At 40.6% G+C, this 16,099-nt stretch overlaps 1 protein-coding gene across 1 annotated transcript in view; it reads right to left on the bottom strand.

Moving 5' to 3' along the window:
• STK32B (serine/threonine kinase 32B) overlaps positions 1–2,297 on the bottom strand; it is a 151,553-nt gene extending 149,256 nt beyond the window's left edge. The window contains exon 1 of the mRNA XM_018567822.1: positions 2,181–2,297. Coding sequence (XP_018423324.1) covers positions 2,181–2,256 — 76 coding nt within the window. The 5' untranslated portion in view covers positions 2,257–2,297. The remainder of the gene's footprint in view (positions 1–2,180) is intronic.
• Positions 2,298–16,099: the final 13,802 nt, after the last annotated feature.

The raw sequence follows: 16,099 nt of genomic DNA, 5'->3' as shown, positions 1-16,099 counted from the left end.
CTTGGTCGAATGTAAAGGTGCATGTCATATCTAAGCAGCCCAAGGGCATCCTCTAAAGCACTATAGTACCCAGAGCTATTACATTACTGACAGCAATCTCCCAGGTAGGTCCTGTATGGTGCTGTGATAAGCAGCTTCCCCTCTGCTCTGAATACACAGGAGGTCACTCACACATCAGCCATTAAGAGAATGCTTAGTATTTTTACCATTTAATACAAGGCATTTCTATTATTATACATGGCATTACAATGTAACTTTGCCTTACATCATAACATTAATTTGGACACTCACAGGCTTGGTAAAATAAAGGCACCTGCTGGACTTTTTACATGGCGTTTGTACTTCCTTACAGTACCTTGATTTCCTTCTACAGTTCAAAACATGCTGACATATCTAGAGACCTGCTAAAATCTTTTGGACGAAATGCATTGGAGCCAATGGTGAAGGCATAATTAGGGTGGTTTTTGTTGGTTTGTAAGTGTGCAATTAGCTTTAAATGTCTATTGAGGGCGATGGAAGTTCCTTTTAGCAATCCTGAATATGTACGGTACTTCAGCTGAAAAATGCTTCTTACTAGTCTCATTATTTTATCTTTTTCATGGAAAGAAAAAAAAAAGCAGACAGTGGAAAAAAGTTAAAATTAGAAGCAACAGTACAGAAATAACAATAAAATATAAAAAAAAAACCAACAAATAAATGATAGAAACTAAACTAAATAAAACACCCCTCACCATTAAAACAAATAATAGCACCCTCCAAAAATAGTTATAAAAGAGTAATTTTTTTCAAGACCAGCTTAATGAGCAAAACAAGAGTTTTCACTTCTACCAAATTTTGCCAACAGTGAAATACATAATCTTGCAGAAATTACTCCGCTCATCCCTAATGGTGAGTTGTAGAGGTAAGTTGTAGAGGTGTTCTAGTGTTAGTAGTAGAAGCAGATTCATATTTATAATATAATATAGTTATTATTAGCAAGTAGTAGGAAACCACATTCAACTGAGCTTAATGGACTGGTTGAAGAGTTCTCGCTACTCATCCACATAGCTTCCTCAGATCAAAGAGTCTTGGGAGCATTTATAGCCACATGGGGAACTCATTCATCTTCAGTAGCAAGTGTGAAATTACAATTAGGACAGGGTAGTTTCACAAGCTTCCACACTTGCCATTATGTTCATGGACAATCAACATGTGCCTAACACATTTCATGATGATTAAATGAAGGTGACTGAGTTAGATCTGTGGCTATAACGCTGGAGTATGTTCTTGACACTCTTGGATGAGTGACCAAACATCTTCAGCACAACAGAACAAGCCCAGCTGAATATGACTAACTACTACTAGCTTTAGCATGGCCTGGATAAATGGGAACCTTACTAATTTTTTCTATAATTGTATTACTATTATTATTACTACAATAAATTGTAGAAATAATAACAATATTACTACTACTATAATATATAAGTCAGTTAATGAAGGTCTATATAAAAGAGTCATGGACTACAGTCATAAACTATCTGCAGCTGATTCTGACACTTCTTAGAAATTAGAAAGCTACTTGGATGAGTGGCCAAACATCTTCAAAATTATAGAACAAGTCCAGTTGAATGTGGCTAATTACTACTAGCTATACCATGGCCTGAATTAATGACAACCTTCCCAATTTGTATGATAATATATTATTATTATTATTAGTAGTAGTAGTAGTAGTAGTAGTAGCACTACTACCATAAATTGAATAATACAAAATAATAACAATAAATGAGTGGCCAAACATCATCAACATTACAGAACAAGTCCAGTTAAATGTGGCTAATGACTACTAGCTATACCATGACCTGAATAAAAGAGAACCTTTCCTAAACTGTATTACAATTTATTATTATTATTATTATTATTACCATCATTATTACAACTATGATGTAAGTCAGTTAAGAAAGAGCTACATAAACCAGTCATGGACAACAGTTATGAAGTGTCTGCAGTCTTCCAGTTGTTAGGGTACTACAAGTGTCAGCATGCTCTGCTATCCAGTAATAGTGGGGTACCCTTAGATGTGTAGATCCCCCAACATCTGGGACTCCATGAGTTGCCCTGTACAAGCCATGACAAGCCAAGCAGCGGGATGAGTTGAGGATTCAGCACCCCGGCCAGCGCAGGTACCTTGGAGAGCTCCTTACCGTCTTCATTCTCGTCAAACACCGGAGTTTTGTGCGAGTGATTGGCGCCCATCATAATCCTCGGGGCTCTTCGCATCCCCAATAAACAGACTGGAGCTGAGGATGAGCATGCAGCATCTCAGGTAAGACACGGGGAGTCCGATCCAGCAAACAAGTCCATTGCACTTTGTGAGGAGGAAGAAGAACAGGAGACCCGAAGAGGCTCCGCAGGCTGAGTGTGTGCACAGTCTTCCCGGCTCCTCTTCCTTACAGATGCTGATGAACAATGGAGAGATCACCGTCCATAGCCCGAATTCTGTGTCTCACATCAGCACTTGTGTTGGTTGGACTGATCAGCTGGTGGGCTGGGGGATCCTTTATGTGCCGACAGCCAGCAGACACAGTGGAGGAGATCCATCCTTTTCCTTGGCACGCTGGAACTGCCTTTGCTATTTACTAACGTGCTGCTCATAGCATATCAATACACGGGCTGGGAGCAGAGAGAGAAGGGAGGAGGGGCGAAGAGAGAGCTAGTATGATCTTAGGGAAATCAGACACGGAAAGAGTATTAACATATTCACAGCTGGAGGTAGAAGCTCAAGGCAGAACAGATAGCTGGCAGCCCAGGTTGTGGTGACAGATTAAAGGACATGATTAATTCTACTCTCTGCAGCCAAGACCTTTCTGTTCTTTGCATAATACTGGCCACATACATTATGATCTCTTCTTTCTTATTGCAATAAAGTTTTGATGGTAAGATGTGTCCATGCAAGGTCTGCTCACAAGGCAATTAAATACTTCAATGACTTCCATAGAATTGTACATGCACTATAGATGCGAGTTGACCTGGACTGATCTGGAGGGGCACAGTCTTTATAAGAAATACCTGTACTTAGAATCGTGGTGGCTGATATTTCTAGGCTTCTTCTATGCTGGTTGCCTGACTGTTTCCAAACGTAATACTTTCTAAGTCAATGACCCTTGTACAGGAATACAGTAAACATATCAGTAGAACTTCAGATAACCTAACTTGCATTCTCAGAAGCAAGTGCACCAGTTGTGTAAAGGGGTCCTCTAGATTTAGGGGCACATTTACAAACGCTGTTAGCTCATGAGTGCTGGTACCCCCTACTGGTCCACTGTTAGGGTAGATGAGAAGTAGTGAGGCAAGCTGTATGATGCCCTAACTGTTCCATCTAGCTGAAGAGGGGCCCATTTAATGTATGGTGGCCTGCATATGTTTTGTCCATAGGTGCAACTGGCCAAATGTGATATGTTTAGTTAAGTGACTCAGTTTGCAAATCAGGAAATCCAACCATCTGCAAACTGTTTGACTCGACCTCAATACATGCAGGCAGATTTGCCCAATTTGTGGAGAATGCAATTGATAAATCAGGATTGCACAATTTTCCATAGATCATACCTTCCTGCTTGCGAATATTTAGGCAACTATAACATTTTACAGTTCACCTAGTTCATTTGTAGCTCATCCAGCTGCCTGGCTTGCTTGTTGAATTTTCAGATTACAAGGAAGATCAACAAGGTATCACACAGCCACCACTTGTATGGTCATTGGTTATCAATCTTTAATCATTAGATATTTCAAAGCATATAATGACCAAAGCAAATAACTTTCATTGCCCATGCTTATAATGTAGCTATTAAAAACAACATAATGCATCAGATCTCTCATTCTGTTTATTTATCTGCTGTGGCTTGAAATAACACGATCTGCTCTGGCCAATGAGGATGCTGGAGAGCGGGGAGATATGTTGTCACTTAAGGCTTGAAGGTATTGTTCTCTGTTTACAGTATTTCACTGAGATATGTCCTATGATTTAGTTTAGGTGGGGCAACTGGTGGCGAGTAACTCTTAAGGCCTGGCTTGTAGCTCAGGACTTGAAATTTTGAGCCCTGATTTAGACCTTTACTGGTAGTCACATGACAGAAATTTCCACCACAATTTGATCTGTAGAAACAACATTATTACTGTATGGCAGGTCCCAGTGTTCACTGCTATGTAAATGGATCTAACTGTGAACATGGAATGCAAAGAAGTTCACATTATTTTCAATGGGAAAACAATTTTAAATTATGCTAAAAGTAAAATGAATGGGTTTCTGCAAAGCAATGCTGATGTAAAGATTTCAACATTTTGGGGTCTATTCACTAAGCTGCCGTAGGCAGCCGAGTGAACAACCGACCCGAAAACTGTTCGCAGTGTTCGGCTATTCACTTCAGGCTTGTACGACTGATTTCAGCCATATAATGTACAGCTGATATGAAATCAGCTGTACATCGGCTTGCTTCGTGTGGCTTCGTGTCCGCCTAACATGCTCAGCATGTTCGGCCAACCCAAAGTGCAGAAGGAGTTCGACTTAGCCGATCCTAATAAAACCCCCAGTGGTGAATAAATACCACCAAAAGAAAGCTCTATCTGTCCCCAAAAAAGGGTATAAAATTCATTTCAGTACAGCGCTGCATGACGAAATAAATGTCAGTCAAAGTACCGCAGCGCTGAATACTGAAAAATGGCCTGGATGGGAAGGGGGTTTAACACCGCGGATGTCAACTGGTTAAAAAGTAGAAAAAATCAAATAGAAAACGATTGGGCGGAGCTAGCAGTGACTGCTAGCTTCGCCCAACTATTTTCTATTGGCCGGCAGTTCTGCTGCCGTCAGAATAAAAAATAAAACACCATAGGAATGCATGGCTAGATTCCTATTGGCTATTTCACTTTGCAATAGCCAATAGCAAACTAGCTATTGCACCCGCCATCTGCTGCTGTCAATCACTAGAGGGGACCTGATGGAGAACTTCAGGTCCCCTCTGCTGATTTACAGTACCAGTGGGCGGGTGCAATAGCTGGTTTGCTATTGGCTATTGCAAATTGAAATAGCCAATAGGAATGTAGCTATGCATTCCTATGGTGCTTTTTTAAAAATTGTATTCTGACGGCAGCCAACGGCTCCGATGTCAGATTTTTTTAAAAAGACAACTGAGCAGGGAAAGGTTGACTCTGCTCGATCGAGCAAAGTAAAACTTTCCCGGATAAATTGTTTCTCTCCCAGGTGGCGGGAGCCGCTATCTAATAGCGCGAAACTCCAGGAGCGTCCGGGAGAGTTGGGCTGTCTGGAGATCAGTGTCCCTGGTTTTCACCTCGGCTCCGTCGAGCCGAAGCATATGCCTTCGGCTCGACTGAGCCGCTCGTCCGACTTCGGGAGCTGTACGGGCTATGGTGAATAGCCCGTACAGCAGCCATTCGGTTCTACTGAACCGAAGGGGTCCTGGGGCCGAAGCTAGCCGAAGGATCAGCCAAAGCTACGGCTAGATCCTTCGGCTTAGTTCTATTTGGCTCAGGACATACAGCATCATTGCATCGAGCACAGAACTGTGAGGATTTAATGCCATTATTTTCCACACCAGAAAGGTAAGTTTAACCTATTCAGGGGTTGAAGTTAAGGCTAGGAGTTGAGGATAAAGTCAACAGTTATAGGTAACTAGAGGTGTAAGTATAAATTATTGTAAAATTTAGATTGTGAGTTTAATATTAAAGTCAAAGTGATAAGTATAGAAGCTTCAGAGTTATGTTAAGACTTAAGTTAAAATGTTAAAGTATAACTAAGGTCAGTGTTTTAAACTAAATTAACTTGGTGTAGTTAAGGAAGGATTAGAACTCCTTTCAGGTTTATTTTTTAATATTTGTGTTCCATTGGATATATTTCCCTTTACTTCCTGTGCTGAACACACTAGGAGGTATGAGGAAATCTCTCCAAAGTTAGAGAAATCTTCTCATTGATAAATGTCACACTACAAGTGTCCCTATTGAAAGATTTCCACTGTTCCAGTGGCAACTCAAAATTTAGATTTGTTTCCCTCAGTTTCAGTGACAATTATCTCTAGAAGAAATATAGAAAATGAATCTCCTTAGCAGTGACACAGCAAAGACACAGCATTGACTAACTCTTTCCTAGTCTATTATAGAGGCAAATGTACTCTTTCCTAGCCTATTACAGGGATCCCAACCTCAGAAAAGTATTTTCAGGGAGGTGCCCTCTGCGTGTTCAATTAATCGAACACGCAAATTTTAATCAGTAACAGCCCTAATATATATATATATTTTTTTAAATACTGTACATTCATTTTGAACATGCACACTAAAGGAAATGTTCCCTGTAACTGAAATAAATGACTTGGTAGTGTGGAAAAGAGAAAGAATAGAAGTAATAAATAGAAAGCACATTGCTTTTTGACCATAATAGAATAAATTAGATATTAATTCCAGAAAAACAGTACATTTCCGGAAACTTCCATTTGTAATGGCACTGACCTTTAAGGAATATACTATACATGTGTATTCTTTATGGAAAAGAATGATTAGCAGAAGCTGGATTAATACTGCCCCCTGGTGGCTGAGTGAGCAAAGCCTCATCCACTGACCAAAAAGTTAGGCTTCACAGCTCTAAAACCCAAAAGAACTAGGAGGTTCAAAGGCAATACATACCAACAGCAACCGACAGAGGATAGGGAAGGTAGTGTAGATCAGGTAACAGCTCTCACATTCACTATAAGTCTACCTTGCCTGCGGTCCTCACTGTAGCTAGGAGCTGATCCGATTATTGAATTATGTTTTTATATATTACTAGTATATGTGACATTTTCCACACATTCATCGTTTGTGAGTTATTTGACCCGTTTATAAAAAAACACTTTTTCAATGTAGATTCACCAACATATTTGCAGGATCAAATACCATTAGCCAGAATACCTTTTTCAGCTGGTATGGCACTTACAACCCAATGCTAACAGTCTAGCATCCTGGCCATGTGGGCATGACAAGGGGGCAGGGATTGTGCAGGCCCCTTGCAAGCCTGCATTCCTTTCAACATTAAGAGGCTTGGGGGAGAGGGTATGAGAAAGGTTTCTAAACTTAAGGGTAGTGGGCTATTCAAAATCAAAAAGGAAGGTCTTTCTTAGTAGGGAGTTTATTTTGCAAGCCCCCACCCCCATGGGGAATAAGAAAGATACCACACCCTTGCCTAGTTAATAAGTAAATAGGAGGTTCTTCAGACCCCTTACCCACTCACCCCCATATGAGCAAGGAATCTTCATACTTTCAACAAGAGATAATATAGAAATAGATAATATCCTAGTTATCCCTTCCTGAGTCCTATGGTAGGCCTCCTCTTCATCTCTTCCTTTATGACATCAAACGATTGAACCAATCACAATTTGCTCTACCTCTGATTTGTACACATGGGAGTCAAAATTTGCTTCCTGTACCTGTATGTGAACATGCCATTATTGAAAGCAACGCAATGTTTTTCCATGAAGATGTGTTCCCGTGCAATGTAGCATACATAGATGTAAACAGGCCATTAGGGCCATTTCACACTATTGCGTGCGTGTTTATGCACGCTTTAACATCCGTTGTGATGTTTGCTAATGGGAAGCACAGCAACTCAATGGAGTCTATGTATGAAGCAGTGAATGTGACTTTCAGTAAACATTCTCTGGTGGATAATCTTCTAGGTCCATGTATTTTAAATGGCAGTGATTGATTCTCCACCAGAGATTGTTTGGAGAAATTCACATTCACCTAAATAAGCATGCGCATTGTGGTTCATTGCCATTCATTTTTATTGACACCCCAAAGCACATGTACAGAATAAACAAATTCAGCTGCCCCTGGGGACACCATAGTTTTTATAACTAATGTAGCATGCATTGCCTTGCAGTGTGTTGATAAAAATAAGCAATGTGCATTTTGTTGAACCACAGATAAGTACCGAGGGCACAAAAAACCTTTTCATTTGGCATACAAAAACACACGTGTAAGTGTGTTCTGGAAATTAAGACCAGTGTGTGTAAGGTGTAGAATAACTACTCACAAATTGTCCTTTTAGGTGCAAGTCCTTTAAAGGTAATATCATTTTATTTATTTATTTATTTATTATGTATATTATTAACATTTATATATTGATAATGTGATGTTCTCTGTTTACTATTCATATACATAATTAAAATGAAGAATAAATATTTAACACAGGTTTACCGATGACCCATGATTCTAGAGCATTAGATGTTTTTTAAAGAGAGAGAGCATAGGAGTAGCAGGGGAAGCAAGGGGGATGAGTCACTTCTCCAATGATCCAACTGTATGTTTTATTGTAGCTTCAGCTGTGGGGATCAATGGGGGGTTTTTTAAGTAGAGTTAAGATCAGCATGGTAGACAGCTGACTATTGTAGGAAACATTTGTATTTACTTATCTAAAAAATATAAAAATATATTTAAAAAGTGTTAATTCGTTAATTGTCAACATAATAAATAAAACAAAATTCAAAACAGTCCACATTCTCTTTAATACACAGAACACTTTATTTCAACAACGCCTAAAAAAAACACACACAAAAACGGTCAGCTTTACTGACAAGCATGGCTAAAGGCAAGCTACCTGCATAGCTTCCACCTCTCCTATATTTATAAGTACTGTCCTTCTTTTGGTTGCAGATCCCGCTGTCCATCTTTCTCACCTCAGTTGTACTTATTTTTGGTCTGATCTCTAGAAGCCCAACTCCAGAGAAATTAAACGTGTACCCTTGCAGTGGGGCTGCCCCCCACACTGTGAACTTAACTGCTAATTTTTGTCTAGAAAAAAGCGGTTTTCTTACCTGATCCCCGCTCACCCGGAAGTTGGTGCTCTCTTCTTCTCTCCTTCCTCTTAGGCTGTAGACTGTCCCTCAGAGTCCTTACATATAAGCAGGGCAATGGAGCCTCCATTGTACTTGATGACATCAGTAGGCTTAAAGTGACATTAAACCCTCAGATTTTTTTAACATAAACCAATACTGTAATGTGTGCCTTACTGTAATCCATGGTTGTTTCCCTTCTCTTTGCTGCTCTTCCTTTTAAATCCTCATGTCTTCTCATGCTTGGGGAGAACTTCCCTTTTCAGCTCAGGGCCTCTTCCTGTAGTGCTGGCTCAGCTTACAAGCCCATACAAACGTATACACAGGCACCATGAATCCATTCCTGAGACAAGGCAGTCTGTTGCAAAACAGAATTTCTGCAGAGCATGAGAACAGATACAGATTTAAAAGGAAGAGCAGCAAAGAGAAGGGAAACAACCATGAATTACAGTGAGGCACACATTACAGTATTGTTTTATGTTAACAAATCTGAGGGTTTAATGTCACTTTAAGACCACTGGGAAGAAGAGACTACAGGGACGGGTCTTCCAGCTTGGAGGGAGCCAGCAGGAGTGGGGATCAGGTAAGTAAAACAGCTTTTCCTTTATTCTAGATGTAAATGAGTGGTTAACTCTTGCGGTGCGGGGACAGCCCCATTGAAAAGGAAAACTTTTAATTTCCCTGGAGTTGTGCTTTAACGACCAAAAGTGTCGTATTAGACTAGTGATGAGCCTACCTGGGTTTAGTTCAGGGTTTGTTTGTCCTACTGTGCTGAAGTTTCAAACATTTATCTGAACTCCACTGAAGTCAAAGGGAGATGCATCCTTTAAAATAATCTCTCTCCATTTTAAAGGCTAACAGGCAAGAGATTGTTAAACAAAGGGCATGTGAAGCTGGGCACTCCCCTGGGACACATGTACAAATGCATACAAAAAATTCAGTGGAGAGCAGCACTTTTAATAATGCTAGAGTGAAACATTAAAAATGCAAAATTCCTTTAAATAATATGCTAACATGCTAAAATGAATATTAAAGGGGGACCCCATGCAAGAAAGGGGGTGTCCCCTAAATATTCATACCAGATCCTAATCCAAGCATGCAGCCTGGCAGGTTAGGAATGGGAGGGCAGCAAGTGTGTTCTCCACCCAGCTGAACCCTACAAAGCCACATGCCCTCAACATGGGGTGGGTACCTTGAGAGGACCCCCTGGTAGATGAGGACCAGTGCCTCTTCCCCACATATGGTCTCCAAGTGGATGTGAGTAGGGGAAGGGGACTTTTCAGAATACTCTATAAGATAAGGGGACCCTAGATATCTGGCCCTTCCCTAAGTGACAGAGTAATGTAAATAAACACAACTACACATTTGAGAAGTCCTTTATTAAAAAGAAAATGTCCCACTGTGCAAGTCCATCTTTAATTATGTTGTCCAGCAACAAAGATCCATCATCAATTATAATTAATGCCAATCTCAACAATCCACCAAAGCAAAAAGGATGATCCGCTCATACATCCACTCCCGACACACTCCTGGCCACGTTTAGCAGATCCCAAGGACAATGTGGTGAGGATGTTGGCTGATGCTATTGACCATATTTGGCCATATTTAGTCAGTATTTTTAGGTAACCTCCCAGTCAGCAGATGAAGGAGGGTGGGAGATGCTGCACTGATTGCTAGGATGCTGGTGGCTGCTGGCTTCTTAGCAACCAGGAGCCCTGAGCAGAAAGCTGAAAGTCATTTGTACCAGTGTAGGGTAGAGGAACAAGAGCTCCAGTTTTTCGCCCAATAGGTGTGACTAAGTTAAGTTATGACTTTAGGAGTCACTGTAGGAGTTAAATGCTAGCCCTGCTTTTTTAGTAGTAGGGCATCATGGGAGCTGGGCCAAAGTGGATATATAATGTTGATGGGGAGGCTCCAGGGGGATTGGTCCATGGCAAGGTAAAGATGACCAAGCACAGCAAGATGGGAATTCTGAGTGTTGATTGGAGGTTCACTTAGAGGGGAAGCAAAGGAAGGAAGAAATGGGTCTACTCGCATTCTCATAGGAACAGTGCAGGACTCTGGGCAACTCTTCAAAGACTTTGGGCTTCACCTTGCCTGGCCTTTCATCCCCAAATAACCTCTTGTTTGTGAATATTGGTTAGACCAGTCTAGGAGTCTTGGCCAAAGAAGGGGCGAGGTACAATGATTCAGGCAGTCTGAGGTGTATAGTTGACCCCATTGGGTCAGGCAGCAATGGGTTTTTGCATTTTTTTTAACACAAATGTTAAAATTCACATTTTAGGCTGAATAATTGTTTAAAGCAGAATTATTTTCTAAAAGTGGAGACCCTGTAGAATAAAATGGTGGCAGTATAATTTTTTTATGTCAGCCTAATTTCCGTAAAATAATTTGTTTTGATTAATTTTATTGCACACAAACACAATATAATATCCATTTTTTTAAATGATAAAATATGTGGTTGTGCTGAGTATGTAGATGCCAAACATGTCAAGAATCAAAATTGCATGCGTCTGTGAAATAGCTAAAATCCTGTTTCCCCAAATTCTGCATAGGAGACGCTTTAAAAACCTGTACAGGGTATCAGTTTAGAGTCAACCATAAATAATGACCCTAGAATTATTGCGCTCACTCTAGTGTGCACTGCGATGAGTGTATGTGGGGGCTTTAACATGTTTTGTTTTTTTTGTTTATTTTATTCAACTTTTTAACTTTAATATTAACACTCACTGACGTCTGTGGCAGCAAAAGGAGTAAAGGAGACTGTAAATATCCCAGTTACCGCCCATCACACGGCTCTGTTACACTACAACAGTAGTAATACTACTAAATGTGACTTCCCACTGCAGCTGAAGTTCGGCTTTGTGGTCGTGCAGGCGAACACCCCATTTAGTTTGTTGGGCAAACTCCAAACAGGCAAAGGTCAGACTAAATCCTAGTACGACCTGAACCCAAATCTCATCTATATATAATACTAATCCTTTCTTCCAACTTCTAAATTATTGCATTTGTTAATTTGAAAACCAATAAAAAGGCTGCGAGTGGTGAAAAAAAACAAGAGGATATAATTTATAATTTTTTGCATCTTAATTCTTTATGGTCCGCATAACTGGGGGCATGGCAGGGGTGCGACCTTTGCTATATTCTTTGTGATAATAGATGTCTCTCTTTCTTATCTGAGAAATGTGTGAGGTATGTACCTGGCAGCCTCCTCTGTTACCAGACTGGCATAATTATATAGATTTGTGAGTGACAGAAACAAAGTGTTTTCTCTTTGGTTTGGCAAATGCACTGACAGCATTGTTTTCTTTTACAGACAATACAGCTGGAATTTTTTACTCACAGTGAAAGAGGTTAACAATTATTGACGAGTGCTAGCATTGTGGTCAAACAGATACAAAGGCAGACTGGCAGAGGGCTCTGTTTTTAGTCTCATGAAGCCTGTTATTATACAAAATGCTGCTGCAATTTTCTCAGTGAAAAAGGTCAAATATTTTTTAACAAATATTAGCTTTTCTGCCAGTTTAAAAAGTACAGTCTCCTGTTCGTAGCAATCTGGCAGATGTATTGGACAATGGTGAATGGTATGAGCTTTCAATACTATTACACAATGCCCCAGAGTTTAAAAAAAAATCAATATGTATCAGCTTTGCTCCCAAGTAAGCACAGGAAATGCAGATATATCCTTTCAATTGGTTCTGCATTTTAACTTTGTGAGTGTATGTCAAAGGGAGAACATTGCCAATGGTCACAGCATTGCTCCAAATAGTAGGAGCCCAGTAGACATTTGTCAGGAGCAAATTTTAAAATCACATTAAGCTACTGGAAAGAGACACAGAGCGTCTAAATGTAAAAAGTGGAACCTACCCTCCAAAACAAAGGCAATCCTTACCATAATTGTAGAAGGCTGCTTTGTCTGTTCCCCTGAATGAAGTCTAATTATTCATTGAGGATGCCTGCACAGTTTTTTTATGTGTGGCTAATCCATGTCTGTTTCTGTACCAGTGATGTTGGCTGGGATATATCTGGTAGTTAACCATTTGAAATACACATTTTATTGGACCATGATTTCATGCAGAGACAGTGATGTCACTCTTGCCTCAGCTTTCCTCCTTGATACCCTGGGTAAGTGGCACCCGCACGTTCCTACTATGCAAGAGTCTATGCAAAACCATGGGTCATGCAGCAGCACCTGCATAGTAGTAAAATGCCTGTACAGACCTCAGAAGCAGAGCAGCACAGGACCAACATCAACTCTTCCAGGCTACTTCTTGGCTCTGATGTGTCACATGACTCAAAGCCAAGGGGAAGCCAAGGGGTACTTCCTCTCACCTTGAGGGGGAGGGGGAAGGAAAGATAATTTGTTTGGTGGGGAGGAGGGAGACATTTTTGCTTGGGGGAAAGGATGTAAGACATTTTTGCCCACTACACTTTCTACACTGGAAGTATAGCAGTCAGCATACAGAATGCAGAGGTCATGAGCATGTAGCATACAGTGTATGTTACATACAATATTTCTGAATGGCATACTCTATATGCTGTACTGTATCCTGATATCTTATGCCCACTGCACTCTCTGTTCTGTTCCATGCACAGTCCTAATCACTGTAATCTAGGCTGTATATTGCATGCTTCTGTCCCCTACACTCTGTATGTTACATAAGCCTGATCAGTGCACTCTGTACACTGGGTGGTATGTTAGATAATACTGACCCCTGCATTCTGTATGCTAACTTGTTTTTTGTCAAATACTACTAACTACTCTGTAATCTATACACTGGGTTTTACACTACACATTCCTGACCACTGCACTTTGTATGTTGTCCTGTATATCACATACTCCAACCATTGCACTCTGCATGCTGGGGTGCACATTGCATAAGCATTACATAAGCACAATGAAGTCTTCAAGTTTGGTGATATGAAGTTTCATGACCAGTTACGTCAAGCTTAAAGTTTGCTCTTTTTGCTTTAATCTAAACTTGTACTGAGAAATATATGGGGGATGCCATTGCCAACATCCTTCTATGAACAGTAGTTGACTGGTTGGCTGTATCCATTTATGGGCAGGAAAGAGGTGGAAGAGAAATAAGTAATTACTCTGATTCTTCAGTGGTGTGTTAACGTTTAAATTTCAGCATGTGCTATTGAGCTTTGTAAACAACAGCAAGTAAGGATAGACAGCTAAAGACAAGAAAAGAAGCCTAACCCAGCACCTGCTGGTTGGAAATGAGTTGTGAGGCAATCTGCATTTAGAGTAAACCTGGGACTTAGTCATACAGCGAAGGGGAGGGAGGAAGGGGATCGAGTCACTGCTCTGACTCATTCACTTTTATGTGTACACTTCCCCTTCAGCTACTGAGCTATGTAAACATATGCCTTTATTAACAGGAGAAATAGGCAAAATGAAAAGGAGCCTAAATGTCAGCCTTCTGAAAGAGGTGTAAGAATACAAATAGTTTATATGATATATTTCACATATACCTGACTGAAACAAACATTTTTAAATATAATTTTGTAATTCTGATCATAGTAAATAAATAAACATATCCATCTATCACTATACATTCTATGTGTACAGCCTGCTAGATTATGGGTGGGCTGTAGAAACATCTGACAATTCAACTGTAGGATGGAAAGCCATTGCACCTATTGCCAGTTTGATTTCAGTAGAATTAATATGTCAGAACACAGAAACAGCAACAGCTGAAATGTTGAATGCAAAATCTGTGTTGGCTCTTCTCCAACCATACAGAGGAATGTTCCCAGCAAAAGAGCTAATGTATAAAGATAAATTCTTTAGTTATACAGAGCAGGAAAATAACACTCACAATGGGTTGGTGAGATGGTACCCTGCTGCAGAGAGAAGTGATTCAAGTCAGATCTCTTATCCTGAAAGAACAAGACCCTTCAAGTGATGATATGTTCAGGCATGCTTTCTGGATTTTCATATAATTTAGCATAGTGCACAAGTCCTGAGAACATTCTGTCATCGCTGTGCAATGCATTTAGGAAAGGCTATTATTCTGTCTCCCGGGTATTGTAACCACTATGCATATTTATTCTAAAAATGGAATAAAAACTGTTCGGAGCAAGCTGCTCTATGCCACTGCGAGATAAGGAAAATGGAGTGAAAGGTTTAGTTTCCAGCACAGAATGACAACAAACAAAATCAGTAGTATGTTAAAAGCCAAGATAAAAAACACCAGTAAAATTACATCATAACAATATATGGATATTTGATGGCTCATTTTCTTATTGTGAACTGCAGAAATACTGTAGAATTTCTGTTACAAATTCTGCTTCAATTGGCGATATATGCATAAACCCAGTCTGTGGCCACTAGCTGACTTCCACGGAATCCACAGGCAGCTTAGCTCTGCAATAAGACACAAAAGTTGAATCCAATATACAGTAATTCACATAAGTACAAAGGATGTTCATCCACAATTTTGAAGTGTAGGAAGACAATGACTTTCATGGACCCCACCTCTGCAGTGGAAAGTGAAAGTAAGGCTGGTCATACACCTATCAATTTTTTTCATTCAACCCGCGGGCTGAACGAAAAAAATGGACCCGATTCCTCCATCAACACAAACAGTGTGTCGATCGAGGAATCCTGTTGTTTACATTGTTTTCTGACAGTTGCCGCTGGCACCTGTCAGGATACCCGGTCAGAGCGGGCAGCTCATTGGCTGCTGGCTATGATCGATAGAATGTTTTCCAGCCAGCTTCTTCGATCAGCTGATAGAGGAATGCCAGCTGAAAGGAAACTGACAGCCCCACACACTGTGCAAATTTTGGCTGCTACTTTAAAAACAGGTTGAAATTCGACCAGTATATCGGTACCTAATCTGTACAACAGGCTAAGACAGTCTAGCTCAGTGATGGCGAACCTTTTTGAGCCGGAGTGCCCAAACTGGATCACTAAACCAACTTATGTATCTCAAAGTGCCAACCCTTCAATTAGACCTGAATACTCTCAGGGGGGCTCTGCAATTCTGAGGTGGTCTGTACGGGCTCTCAAGTGGGCTCTGTGGGGTTTCTGGTGGTCTGTACAGGCTCTCAGGGGAGCTGTGCAGCTCTCAGGTGGTCTATTATGGCTTTTGGGTGGGCTCTGTGGTCCCTCTGGTGGTATGTATGGGCTCTCTGGGGGGCTGTGCGGCTCTCTGGGGGGCTATAAGGGTTTTCAGGTGGGCTCTCAGGTGGTCTGTTTGGGCTCTCTGGGGGGCTGTGCGGGCTCTCAGGGG

This window comes from Nanorana parkeri, unplaced genomic scaffold (assembly GCF_000935625.1).
Source record: "Nanorana parkeri isolate BGI_ZX_2015 unplaced genomic scaffold, ASM93562v1 scaffold1099, whole genome shotgun sequence".
In the NCBI taxonomy this organism is placed as follows: domain Eukaryota; kingdom Metazoa; phylum Chordata; class Amphibia; order Anura; family Dicroglossidae; genus Nanorana; species Nanorana parkeri.
The sequence above is the reverse complement of the archived record's forward strand: the minus strand, read 5'-3'. Positions and strand labels throughout refer to the sequence as shown.